Source organism: Phyllobates terribilis, unplaced genomic scaffold, assembly GCF_046119375.1.
Source record: "Phyllobates terribilis strain yellow unplaced genomic scaffold, ASM4611937v1 Scaffold_477__1_contigs__length_1400254, whole genome shotgun sequence".
Classification (NCBI taxonomy): Eukaryota; Metazoa; Chordata; class Amphibia; order Anura; family Dendrobatidae; genus Phyllobates; species Phyllobates terribilis.
The window spans coordinates 30,681-44,066 of NW_027363237.1; the positions used below are offsets into that span (position 1 = coordinate 30,681).

The 13,386-nt window shown below is 44.3% G+C and overlaps 1 protein-coding gene across 1 annotated transcript; it reads left to right on the plus strand.

The window, feature by feature from the left end:
* Nucleotides 1-1,481: 1,481 nt before the first annotated feature.
* Nucleotides 1,482-13,122, plus strand: LOC141229490 (uncharacterized). The gene is made up of 7 exons (XM_073667478.1): nucleotides 1,482-1,557; nucleotides 8,293-8,443; nucleotides 8,573-8,752; nucleotides 8,836-8,959; nucleotides 9,043-9,137; nucleotides 9,336-9,426; nucleotides 11,719-13,122. Exons 1-7 carry the CDS (start codon nucleotides 1,532-1,534, stop codon nucleotides 12,870-12,872), a joined length of 1,821 nt encoding a protein of 606 aa, XP_073523579.1. The 5' UTR covers nucleotides 1,482-1,531; the 3' UTR covers nucleotides 12,873-13,122.
* The last annotated feature ends 264 nt before the right edge of the window (nucleotides 13,123-13,386 follow it).

A 13,386-nucleotide genomic window follows, 5' to 3' on the forward strand; every position in this document is an offset into this window, starting at 1 on the left:
AACACTCCTTCAATTGTTCAAAAGCCCCAATAGCATCCGGTGACCAAACCTTGAGATCTGCCCCCTTACGTGTGAGGTCATTAATCTGAGAAAAAAAAACTAAAGAATTTCCTATAATAATTGGCGAATCCTACAAAATGTTGCAACACTTTCAGGTCACTAGGTTGGACCCAATCTATTATGGCTTTCACCTTCCCAGGATCCATCGTAAACCATCAGCCGATAAAATTACCCCCGGGAATGAAACTTCCTGAACAGAAAAAAAACATTTCTCAAATGTAACAAAGAAAGAATTCTCCCTCAACCTTTCTAATACAAGATGGACATGTTCCTGGTGAGAATCCAAATCAGGAGAGAAAATTCTATCATCAAGATAAATCACAACAAATCTCACGATGTAATCAGAGAAATATCATTCAGAAAGTCGTGAAATCCTGTTGGTGCATTGGAGAATCCAAAGGGCAGAACAAGATTATAGATTAAAACCTCAGCACCGTACACCTCGTACACACGCGGCTCCGCTCCGTACACCTCGTACACACGCGGCTCCGCTCCGTACACCTCGTACACACGCGGCTCCGCTCCGTACACCTCGTACACACGCGGCTCCGCTAGGTACACCTCGTACACACGCGGCTCCGCTCCGTACACGCTTGGCTCCGAATACCTCGTACACGCGCGGCTCCGCTCCGCACGCCTCGTACACGCTCCGCTCCGCACGCCTCGTACACGCGCGGCTCCGCTCCGCACGCCTCGTACACGCTCCGCTCCGCACGCCTCGTACACGCTCCGCTCCGCACGCCTCGTACACGCTCCGCTCCGTACGCCTCGCACACGCGCGGCTCCACTCCGTACGCCTCGCACACGCGCGACTCCGCTCCGTACGCCTCGCACACGCGCGACTCCGCTCCGTACGCCTCGCACACGCGCGGCTCCGCTCCGTACGCCTCGCACACGCGCGGCTCCGCTCCGTACGCCTCGCACACGCGCGGCTCCGCTCCGTACGCCTCGCACACGCGCGGCTCCGCTCCGTACGCCTCGCACACGCGCGGCTCCGCTCCGTACGCCTCGCACACGCGCGGCTCCGCTCCGTACGCCTCGCACACGCGCGGCTCCGCTCCGTACGCCTCGCACACGCGCGGCTCCGCTCCGTACGCCTCGCACACGCGCGGCTCCGCTCCGTACGCCTCGCACACGCGCGGCTCCGCTCCGTACGCCTCGTACACGCGCGGCTCCGCTCCGTACACCTCGTACACGCGCGGCTCCGCTCCGTACACCTCGTACACGCGCGGCTCTGCTCCGTACACCTCGTACACGCGCGGCTCTGCTCCGTACACCTCGTACACGCGCGGCTCTGCTACATCCACACTGTAAACCCCTCCTGACCCCACACATAAACTTCAGCTCATCCAGCGCCATGACAACCAGCACAGCAGAGTCCTGCATCCACTGAGGCCCCTGATCATGTGACCCCTGACTCCTCCCCTCCTGTGACCTCATCACTGCTCCTGTGCGCACACAGCAGCCATATATGTGGTGGCGGCTCTGCAGGTGGAGGTATGTGGAGACCCCATTACTGGGCACAGGGGGCATTAACCCCTTCAGCACGGAGGCTCTTTGGGGGTCTTGTGTTGCCCCTTTATAAGAATCATAAGGTTTCTGTTCTGTTTCCTGTAATAGATACATACGACCCAACTATGGAGACAGGAAGGGAGGAGACGTATTGTTCTCAGAGTACAGGACCCCCACAGTGTAATGCCCCCATTATACAGGATGTATGATGCCCCCACACAGTGTAATGCCTCCATTATGCCCCTTATGCAGGATGTATGATGCCCCCCACAGTGTAATGCCCCCATTATGCCCCTTATGCAGTATGTATGATGCCCCCCACACAGTGTAATGCCCCCATTATGCCCCTTATGCAGGATGTATGATGCCCCCATTATGCCCCTTATGCAGTATGTATGATGCCCCCCACACAGTGTAATGCCCCCATTATGCCCCTTATGCAGTATGTATGATGCCCCACACAGTGTAATGCCCCCATTATGCCCCTTATGCAGTATGTATGATGCCCCCCACAGTGTAATGCCCCTTATGCAGGATGTATGATGCCCCCCCACAGTGTAATGCCCCCATTATGCCCCTTATGCAGTATGTATGATGCCCCCATTATGCCCCTTATGCAGGATGTATGATGCCCCCATTATGCTCCTTATGCAGTATGTATGATGCCCCCCACACAGTGTAATGCCCCCATTATGCCCCTTATGCAGTATGTATGATGCCCCCCACACAGTGTAATGCCCCAATTATGCCCCTTATGCAGTATGTATGATGCCCCACACAGTGTAATGCCCCCATTATGCCCCTTATGCAGTATGTATGATGCCCCCACACAGTGTAATGCCCCCATTATGCCCCTTATACGTGATGTATGTTGCCCCCACACAGTGTAATGCCCCTTATGCAGGATGTATGATGCCCCCACACAGTGTAATGCCCCCATTATGCCCCTTATGCAGTATGCATGATGCCCCCACACAGTGTAATGCCTCCATTATGCCCCTTATGCAGGATGTATGTTGCCCCCACACAGTGTAATGCTCCTTATGCAGGATGTATGATGCCCCCACACAGTGTAATGCCCCCATTATGCCCCTTATGCAGTATGCATGATGCCCCCACACAGTGTAATGCCCCCATTATGCCCCTTATGCAGTATGTATGATGTCCCCATTATGCCCCTTATGCAGTATGCATGATGCCCCCACACAGTGTAATGCCCCCATTATGCCCCTTATGCAAAATGTATGATGCCCCCACACAGTGTAATGCCCCCATTATGCCCCTTATGCAGGATGTATGATTCCCCCCACACAGTGTAATGCCCCCATTATGCCCCTTATGCAGTATGTATGATGCCCCCACACAGTGTAATGCCCCCATTGTGCCCCTTATGCAGGATGTATGATGCCCCCACACAGTGTAATGCCCCCATAGTACCGCCACCCCCCCCCCACCAAGTACAATCAGAGGCATAACTAGGGTCTGATAGGACCTGTTGAGAGATTTCGACCACCCCCCATCCTGATATATACAGTGGGTATGGAAAGTATTCAGACCCCTGTAAATTTTTCTCTTTGTTTCATTGCAGCTATTTGGTAAATTCTAAAAAGTTATTTTTTTCTCTCATTAAAGTACACTGTGCACCCCATCTTGACTGAAAAAAACAGAAATGTAGAAATGTTTGCAAATTTATTAAAGAAAAACTGAAATATCGCATGGTCATAAGTATTCAGGCCCTTTGCTCAGACACTCATATTTAAGTCACATTCTGTCCATTTCCTTGTGATCCTCCTTGAGATGGTTGTACTCCTTCATTGGAGTCCAGCTGTGTTTAATTAAACTGATAGGACTTGATTTGGAAAGGCACACACCTGTCTATATAAGACCTCACAGCTCACAGTGCATGTCAGACCAAATGAGAATCATGAGCTCAAATGAACTGCCCAAGGATCTCAGAGACAGAATTGTGGCAAGGCACAGATCTGGCCAAGGTTACAAAAGAATTTCTGCATTACTCAAGGTTCCTAAGAGCACAGTGGCCTCCATAATCCTTAAATGGAAGAGGTTTGGGACCACCAGAAGTCTTCCTAGACCTGGCCGTCCAGCCAAACAGCAATTGTGGGAGAAGAGCCTTGGTTGAGGAAAGGAAGAACCCCAAGATCACTGTGGCTGAGCTCCAGAGATGCAGTAGGGAGATGGGAGAAAGTTCCATAAAGTCAACTATCACTGCAGCCCTCCACCAGTCGGGACTCTATGGCAGAGTGGCCCGACAGAAGCCTCTCCTCAGTGCAAGACATATGAAAACCCACAGAGTTTGCTCAAAAACACATGAAGGACTCCCAGACTATGAGAAATAAGATTCTTTGGTCTGATGAGATGAAGATAGCCTCAGAATTATCACCAATAAGTTCTATGTGCCCTCGATGCAGAAATGAAGCGGAAAATTTCCGCTTCATTTCTGCATGCCCTTGCCCGGAAAAACGCGTGTGGAATTTGACACGTGTTTTTTGCGCGTTTTTGACATGCGGAATTGCCTTGTGTTTTTTAATGCATTGAGAAGGAAATTCCGCATGTGTAAATGCACAAATAATGAACATGCTGTGAATTTTTCCGCACATCAAAAACGCTGCGGAAAAATCAGCAGCATGGGTATTGAAATTGCGGATTGTCATTGGGGACCATGGGGGATGGATTACCAAGTGTTTTACAAGTGTTTACGCTGTGCAAATTCCACTGCAAAAACGCTTGAAAAACGCATCATGGGCACGCAGCCTAAGCGGTATGAGAGGAGAAAACCAGGCACTGCTCATCACCTGCCCAATACAATCCCAACAGTGAATCATGGTGGTGGCAGCATCATGCTATGGGGGTGTTTTTCAGCTGCAGGGACAGGACGACTGGTTGCAATTGAAGGAAACATGAATGCGGCCAAGTACAAAGATATCCTGGATGAAAACCTCTTCCAGAGTGCTCTGGATCTCAGACTTGGCCGAAGGTTCACCTTCCAACAAGACAATGACCCCAAGCACACAGCTAAAATAACAAAGGAGTGGTTTCAGAACAACTCTGTGACCATTCTTGACTGGCCCAGCCAGAGCCCTGACCTAAACCCAATTGATCATCTCTGGAGAAACCTGAAAATGGCCGTCCACCAATGCAAAAATTTCTACATTTCTGTTTTTTTCAGTCAAGATGGGGTGCAGAGTGTACATTAATGAGAGAAAAATGAACTTTTTAGAATTTACCAAATGGCTGCAATGAAACAAAGAGTGAAAAATGTACTGTTATACCAATTAAATATGTGAATAGAGTTGTTATAGACCCAGTCTGCGTACGGGCACTCTGACCTCTCTATGTAACAGATTAGATGTATGTTATATATTTATGTTTTGAAAAATCAAATAAAAATGATGTTGGGAAAAAAAAAAAAAAAAGGGAAAAATTTAAACTGGTCTGAATACTTTCCGTACCCCCTGTATATGTATGTCCCTTATCCTGGGCCTCAACCTAGTATATGTCCCCCGTTCTGCCTCTGTTCTTTAGTGTATGGAAAAAAATAAACTATTACACTCACCAGGGGCGAACATAGAAGTGATGGGGCCCCATAACCGAAGTATAATGCACTCCTCATAATCCTCCATACAGTATAATGCACAGCCCATAGTCCGTACGTGTAGTATAATGCACAGCCCATAGTCCGTACATGTAGTATAATGCACAGCCCATAGTCCACACATGTAGTATAATGCACAGCCCATAGTCCATACATGTAGTATAATGCACAGCCCATAGTCAATACATGTAGTATAATGCACAGCCCATAGTCCATACATGTAGTATAATACACAGCCCATAGTCCACACATGTAGTATAATGCACAGCCCATAGTTCGTACATGTAGTATAATGCACAGCCCATAGTTCGTACATGTAGTATAATGCACAGCCCATAGTCCATACATGTAGTATAATGCACAGCCCATAGTCCATACATGTAGTATAATGCACAGCCCACACTCTTACATGTAGTATAATGCACAGCCCACACTCTTACATGTAGTATAATGCACAGCCCATAGTCCATACATGTAGTATAATGCACAGTCCATACTCTTACATGTAGTATAATGCACAGCCCATACTCATACATGTAGTATAATGCACAGCCCATAGTCCATACATGTAGTATAATGCACAGCCCATAGTCCATACATGTAGTATAATGCACAGCCCATAGTCCATACATGTAGTATAATGCACAGCCCACACTCTTACATGTAGTATAATGCACAGCCCACACTCTTACATGTAGTATAATGCACAGCCCATAGTCCATACATGTAGTATAATGCACAGCCCATAGTCCACACATGTAGTATAATGCACAGCCCATAGTCCATACATGTAGTATAATGCACAGCCCATAGTTCATACATGTAGTATAATGCACAGCCCATAGTCCATACATGTAGTATAATGCACAGCCCATAGTCCATACATGTAGTATAATGCACAGCCCATAGTCCATACATGTAGTATAATGCACAGCCCATAGTCCATACATGTAGTATAATGCACAGCCCATAGTCCACACATGTAGTATAATGCACAGCCCATAGTCCACACATGTAGTATAATGCACAGCCCATAGTCCACACATGTAGTATAATGCACAGCCCATAGTCCACACATGTAGTATAATGCACAGCCCATAGTCCACACATGTAGTATAATGCACAGCCCATAGTCCACACATGTAGTATAATGCACAGCCCATAGTCCACACATGTAGTATAATGCACAGCCCATAGTCCACACATGTAGTATAATGCACAGCCCATAGTCCACACATGTAGTATAATGCACTGCCCATAGTCCATACATGTAGTATAATGCACTGCCCATAGTCCATACATGTAGTATAATGCACAGCCCATAGTCCATACATGTAGTATAATGCACAGCCCATAGTCCATACATGTAGTATAATGCACAGCCCATAGTCCATACATGTAGTATAATGCACAGCCCATAGTCCATACATGTAGTATAATGCACAGCCCATAGTCCATACATGTAGTATAATGCACAGCCCATAGTCCATACATGTAGTATAATGCACAGCCCACACTCTTACATGTAGTATTATGGCCAAGGGCACCGTGTACTCGCTGATTAAAAAAACCAAAACATTATACTCGCCTTCTCTCTGCTCCCTCGCCGCGCGGTGTCTTTTTTCTGGAGCTGCCGCTGACTTCAGCTGCAAGCGACAGGAGAGCATGATGTTACTTCCATGCGCCCCCTAATGGCGTACATGCCGATGTCAGCTGCTGGCCTCTGATTGGTCAGCAGCGTGTATTGTGGCACTTCAGCTGAATGTCAGTCCGAGAACACACATCCAGCTGAAGTAGGGGTCTGTCGCAGGAGCCACTGCGGTCATTAAGCCTCTCAATATAATGCTCTCATAGTACCTCTATTTCCCCACACCGTATAATGTTCTCACAGTACCGCCATCCCCCCACATACAGTATAATGTTCTCACAGTACTGCCATCCCCCCACATACAGTATAGTGTTCTCACAGTACCGCCATCCCCCCACATACAGTATAGTGTTCTCACAGTACCGCCATCCCCCCACATACAGTATAGTGTTCTCACAGTACCGCCATCCCCCCACATACAGTATAATGTTCCCACAGTACCACCATCTTCCCACATACAATATAATATTCCCACATTACCACCCCCCCACATACAGTATAATAGTTCCGCAATCTTCCCACATACAGTATAATGTTCCCACATTACCACCATCCCCCCCACATACAGTATAATGTTCCCACAGTTCCGCAATCTTCCCACATACAGTATAATGTTGTCACAGTCCCACCATCCCCCTACATACAGTATAATGTTCCCACAGTACCGCCATCTTCCCACATACAGTATAATGTTCCCACAGTGCCACCATCCCCAATTTTATTTTGTTTTAACACTTGGTTTTCTTTTTTTGGTGTTTTTCATGTAATATATGGAAGCCTACAGGAAAATGCTAAAAGAAACATAATATCCAGGAATAAACCACTGTACATGGAGACATTAGCATCAAATAACTGTCTTGTTCTTACACACACGCTCTTATAAATGAGATCTAACGTGATAAAAGATTACAACCTGGGGAAGACGGGAAACATTCATACAGACGGTCGCTGATGATGTAGTCAGTGACGGACTCTGGCCAAATTTGTTTCTGGAGCTGTATTAGAAGATGAAGATGTCGTCCTCATCATGAAGTTGTTATTTCTCATGCCATGTGTAATGTATATGAGGAGAATTAGCGTTATGGAAGATGAGTCTATAAGAAACGTATTCAGCTGCAGACTCCGAGGAAGAAACTGCTTGTTGTCTGTGGCCTAAAATATAAAGGTTTTATTAGTACGTCAGGGACAAAAGCAGAATGTTGTAAAATAATAAAAATACCATTGCTGCTTGGGTTTCTGGGTGATTCTTACTGAAGCAGTGGCCAACTTAGCCAGTGATTGGAAGTATGGAGGAGATGTCTAAGTCAGCAATTCAACTTATGTTCCAGTCCATAAAAACTAGAGAACACAACATCTACACATTCTATCTCCTGATATATTTCCCTTATTGTCTCCAGTAATTGTATTATTACACAGAATTCTTTATGATGTTACATCGGCTCATCTTCTTCTCATTCAGGTCTCTACAATATCAGATCCTCTCAGTGAAGATCTTCTATATTAAGAGAATTTTTCTGAATCTCCTATCAAGGATGGACATGGACAGAGAGAAGATGGCGGAGAGGATATTACACCTCACCCTAGAGATCCTCTTCCGGCTTACTGGAGAGGTGAGAGATTCTGATGACGTCACATTACATCATTCTTATCTATGGGAATAACAGATGGACAGAACTGGAGAGGTGAGGACTCTGGAAATGTCTGTACTGAGATTTATTAATGTGTCTCTCCACAATCAGGATTACACAGTAGTGAAGAAGACCTCTAATGAGCGCTGTCAGGACCCTGTGTCTGAGGGATGGGGAAGACCCCTGAGCCCAATCACAGGGCCTCCATCTCACCCCCTGATACATGAGGACATCAATAACCAGAAGATCCTAGAACTCACCTACAAGATGATTGAGTTGCTGACTAGAGAGGTGACACTGCTGGGAATGCTGGGACATTATACAGTAACGCTATGGAGGGATCGGGGGGATGATGGTATCATTGTATGTGTCAGGTTCCTATAAGGTGTCAGGATGTCGCTGTCTATTTATCCATGGAGGAGTGGGAATATTTAGAAGGACACAAATATCTGTACAAGGACATCATGATGGAGGTTCCCCAGCCCCTCACATCACCAGGTAATAGACAGGACTAAATACACATGGCCTATAATTATCTGTATGTAAAGAATGAATTCAGTTCCTGTATGTGTTTCCTCCAGATCTATCCAGTAAGAAGACAACACCAGAGAGATGTCCCCGTCCTCTTCTTCCACAGGACTGTAAAGAAGATCCTAATGTTCCCCAGGATCATCAGGTAGATGGAGAGAAGGTGTCCTGAGATCTCCCCTATGATGTGTAGACGGCTGTGAAGGTCTTGTGCTCTGTCTTGTTTTATCCACCAGTATTATATATTTTATACTTGTGTAATGAGAACGGTGGAGATGGCAGGATTAGAGCTGATCATAGATGTGACTTCTCCATCTGTCTGTGACTTTTACAATATTTGTTTCAGGGTGAAGATCTGACCCATATTAATACTACAGAGACATATGTGAGGGGTGATGAGCGGTGTAAGGAGGAGATTCCTACATATGACTACCCAGGTGAGTCGTAACCACTAAATGCTGAGAAGTCACAGATTCTTCTCAGTCACCAGCTGCGGCTGCTTTATCGGTGGTGTAGTCCGGCCGTATCACAATCGTGTGATCACCATTTTCCCTCTAGACCACAACATTTTCCTCCATCCAAAAATGTTCACATTATTTTGTGTAATTTTAAAAGACCTTTTCTGTAGAACTTACAACCTGGAGGATCCACCTACCCCCTGGGATTAGTAGACGCTGACCGGTACCTGCCCAGATCTGTAAACTACAAAGCCAAATGACAGCGTACGTAGAAAGTGATGACAAGTGAGAAAATCACTTGAAGAAACGTATTCTGATGGGCCTGTAAGAGAAAGCGGAGGGTAATGATGCTGTTGGCTTCCTAGATCCCTGATATCTTTTTGGATGAATCTACCTTCTCTCCCTTCTGTGCTGCTGAATGTTCTCATATGGTCCCTACAAGACCAGGTCCAGTCTTTCTGGCCAAGCTTCACTTTTATGATCGACAACATTAAATGTGCAGTGAGGGCCAAGTGTGAATTTCTGTACAATAACAACGGAGTTTCCCTTTATCCTGACTTTTCAAACTATCTTCAAACAGGATCTTGATAAACTACATAAATAACATTACACCTGTGCCATGATATGTCTCTAAGCTGTGCGTGGCTGATGGCTGTAATATACATCTATTCACGCCTGCAGGAGATGTGGTGGCATGGCTCGAACCCTGGTTTCATGGATTCACTCCACGTCATAAATTCCATTATGTTTTCAATCCTAAAGAATTCAGATTCCTGCACAATCTCTCCTGAAATGGGGGCACTAATACTTTCTCTACTCTTCTGGTCAGTACTCATCATACCTCCAATGGTCCACCATAAATGAGTGCGACTCCGGTTTAGCGTTGGAGCTCTCCCTTATATATACGTTGTTGTTGGGGATGTAACATATCTTTTATTCTGTCTTTTTTACAGGTTCATTCTCAATGATAGTTTTATTGTGGTGGGATCGGCCTGACTCACTTTTGGGTCAATGTAACTCCATGGTGGTCTTTAAAAGAAGGTCTCCATTACCTCTTCCCAATACCCGAGGTCTAAATTTAAGATGCGTCATCTCTGCACTATTATAAAAAGTTCTACTTCAATGTCTAATATTTCTTTTTGAAATTTATCTGGCAGAAAATATTGTCCCTTACGATAGTTTAGATGATGAAGAGCCCCCGAGCCCCAGACTCTAATTACCCCAGAGAGGTTTCACCACTAGTTACTCACTATTTACTGAGAAGACTGTTCAGTTCGATCATTTCAGTAGATGTGTTATTGTCTATACTCACAGTTTTTGACTACAACAGTTCGTTCCCAAAATACTCTGATTTAACCCCTTCCCGCAGACAGTATTTTGTTCCTAATCAGGTTCCATTTTTCAAATCTGACGTGTGTCACTTTATGTGGTGATAACTTTGGAATTCTTCACAAAGGATAATAGGAAACAAATGGACCTTACAAATTATTTCCAACTACTCTTGAATGTGACAATCCCCTATATACGGTTGTAGACTACTGTCTGGGCACATGGCAGGGTAAGAAGGGAAGGAGCGCCATTTAGCTATTTGAATGCAGATCCCAGAGGAGATGGGACACAACATTTGTAGAAACCTTAATATGACAAAATAGCAGAAAACCAGAGCAATAGAAATCCCCATAAAGTTACTCCATTTTGGAAATTATAACCCTCAATGAATTAATCTATAGGAGTAGTGACTATTTTGATTCCACGGCCATTTTCTGGACATTAGCTCACAGTCGATGTTGGAGAGTAAAAATTGCACATTGGCCATTTTATTACCCAACACATAGTGCCCAGATTGTGCTCCAGGAGACGCACACCGTAAATGAAGAGGGTTCTTCTCACCATAGTAATGCCAAATACATGGATGATAAATGTGGTTTGGGCACACTGCAAGGCTCAGAAGAGAGGAGGAGATTTGACTTTGGGAGAGGGGATATTGCTGGATTGGTTTATGGATGAGTAGAAGTTTTTATTGGTATCATTTTCATCTACATAACATTGCTTGGTGGCTTCTTATTCCATATTTTGGAGGCAGAATGCACAAACAGTTGAACACCACGTTCCATTGGTTCATCCTAAGAAGTTTTCTATTTGATAGTGAATGACAATTCACAGACTTTCTGTCAATAAGTTGTGATTTCTACAGACATTTTAAGTAGAAATGTTCAAAAATATAAATTTCAAGGATGTTTTATTCAAAATGAATGTTTTTTTTCTTGGCAGATGACTGTACCAGGAGATCAGAGGGTCAGGAGATTTTTAAATCTGATGATCTTGAGATCCCACAGGATACAATTGAAGTGAATGCCATTACTCCAGATATACCATCATCCCTTCACAGCAAAGATTTGTCATCTGATCCTATGAAACATGTCCTGTCTTCTGATTCATTACCGACTACTAAGGAAAGTCAAAATAAAAAAATAAGGATTGAAAAACGAACTGCTCCTAAAGCAAAGAAGACATATTCACTACCAGAAAATGGAAATAGTTTTACCCTCGAAAAGTCTATAAGTCAAAAAATACACACAGTGGACAATAGATTTTCTTGTTCCAAATGTGGGAGATGTTTTAACCGTAAATCAGTTTTAGTTATTCACCAGAGAACCCACACCGGGGAGAAGCCTTTTTCATGTTCAGAATGTGGGAAATGTTTTAACCGGAAAACCGATCTTGTTAGACATCACATAATTCACACCGGGGCGAAGCCTTTTTCCTGTTCAGAATGTGGGAAATGTTTTAACCAGAAATCATATTTTGTTATTCACCAGAGAACTCACACAGGGGAGAAGCCTTTTTCATGTTCAGAATGTGGGAAATGTTTTAACCGGAAATCCGAACTTGTTAGACATCAGAGAACTCACACAGGGGAGAGGCCTTTTTCATGTTCAGAATGTGGGAAATGTTTTTGCAATAAATCAGCTTTGGTTCAGCACCAGAGAACTCACATAGGAGAGAAGCTTTTTTCCTGTTCTGAATGTGAGAAATGTTTTAACCGGAAATCCGAACTTGTTAGACATCAGAGATCTCACACAGGGGAGAGGCCTTTTTCCTGTCCAGAATGTGGGAAATGTTTTAACCATAAATCAGTTTTGGTTAATCACCAGAGATCTCACACAGGGGAGAAGCCTTTTTCATGTTCAGAATGTGGGAAATGTTTTTACAATAAATCAGCTTTGATTAACCACCAGAGAACTCACACAGGGGAGAAGCCTTTTTCCTGTTCTGAATGTGAGAAATGTTTTAACCAGAAATCAGGTTTTGTTAGACACCAGAGAACTCACACAGGGGAGAAGCATTTTTCATGTTCAGAATGTGGGAAATGTGTTAAATGGAAATCAGCTTTAATTAAGCACCAGAGAACCCACACAGGGTAGAAACCTTTTTCCTATTCTTTTTTTTTAATCCTATACATTTTTGAGTTTTTTTCATTAGTTTTTTTTTTTTTACAAAACAAGAAACCAGTACATACAATAATAAACTAACATACATGCATCTCTCCGATATATCCTTTCAGCTTGCCCATTACCGTCTGATAACTTGCAGCTACTATATCTTACAATTAACATTCCACATTCTTGAAATCTCTTATGTAAGCATAATATTGTAATAAACATTATAATCCTATACACATATAGGTGTGCTATATTACCCAGACCACATGTTAAGGAATTCCAATACACAATGAAATATTAGACCTCGTCAATGCCTCCCTTCCTCCATAAGTCAAATTGTCTCTCCATCAATAACCCCCTTGATGGCATTCCAGGTGTATCCAACCATAAGCCTCATATTTTCTCAAATTTATTCATTGAGTTTCGTTTTTTATATACCCCTTTTTCTAATCTGATATTATTTATCCTATTTTTGAGTTCACTAATTTCTGGGGGT

Bases quoted from the DNA above. Each gene is read 5' to 3' on its own strand.
- LOC141229490 (XM_073667478.1), top strand. From the start codon at position 1,532: ATGTGGTGGCGGCTCTGCAGGTGGAG. The intron at 8,444-8,572 runs GTGAGAGATTCT...CTCCACAATCAG, and splicing joins TCTTCCGGCTTACTGGAGAG to GATTACACAGTAGTGAAGAA. The intron at 8,753-8,835 runs GTGACACTGCTG...TGTATGTGTCAG, and splicing joins TTGAGTTGCTGACTAGAGAG to GTTCCTATAAGGTGTCAGGA.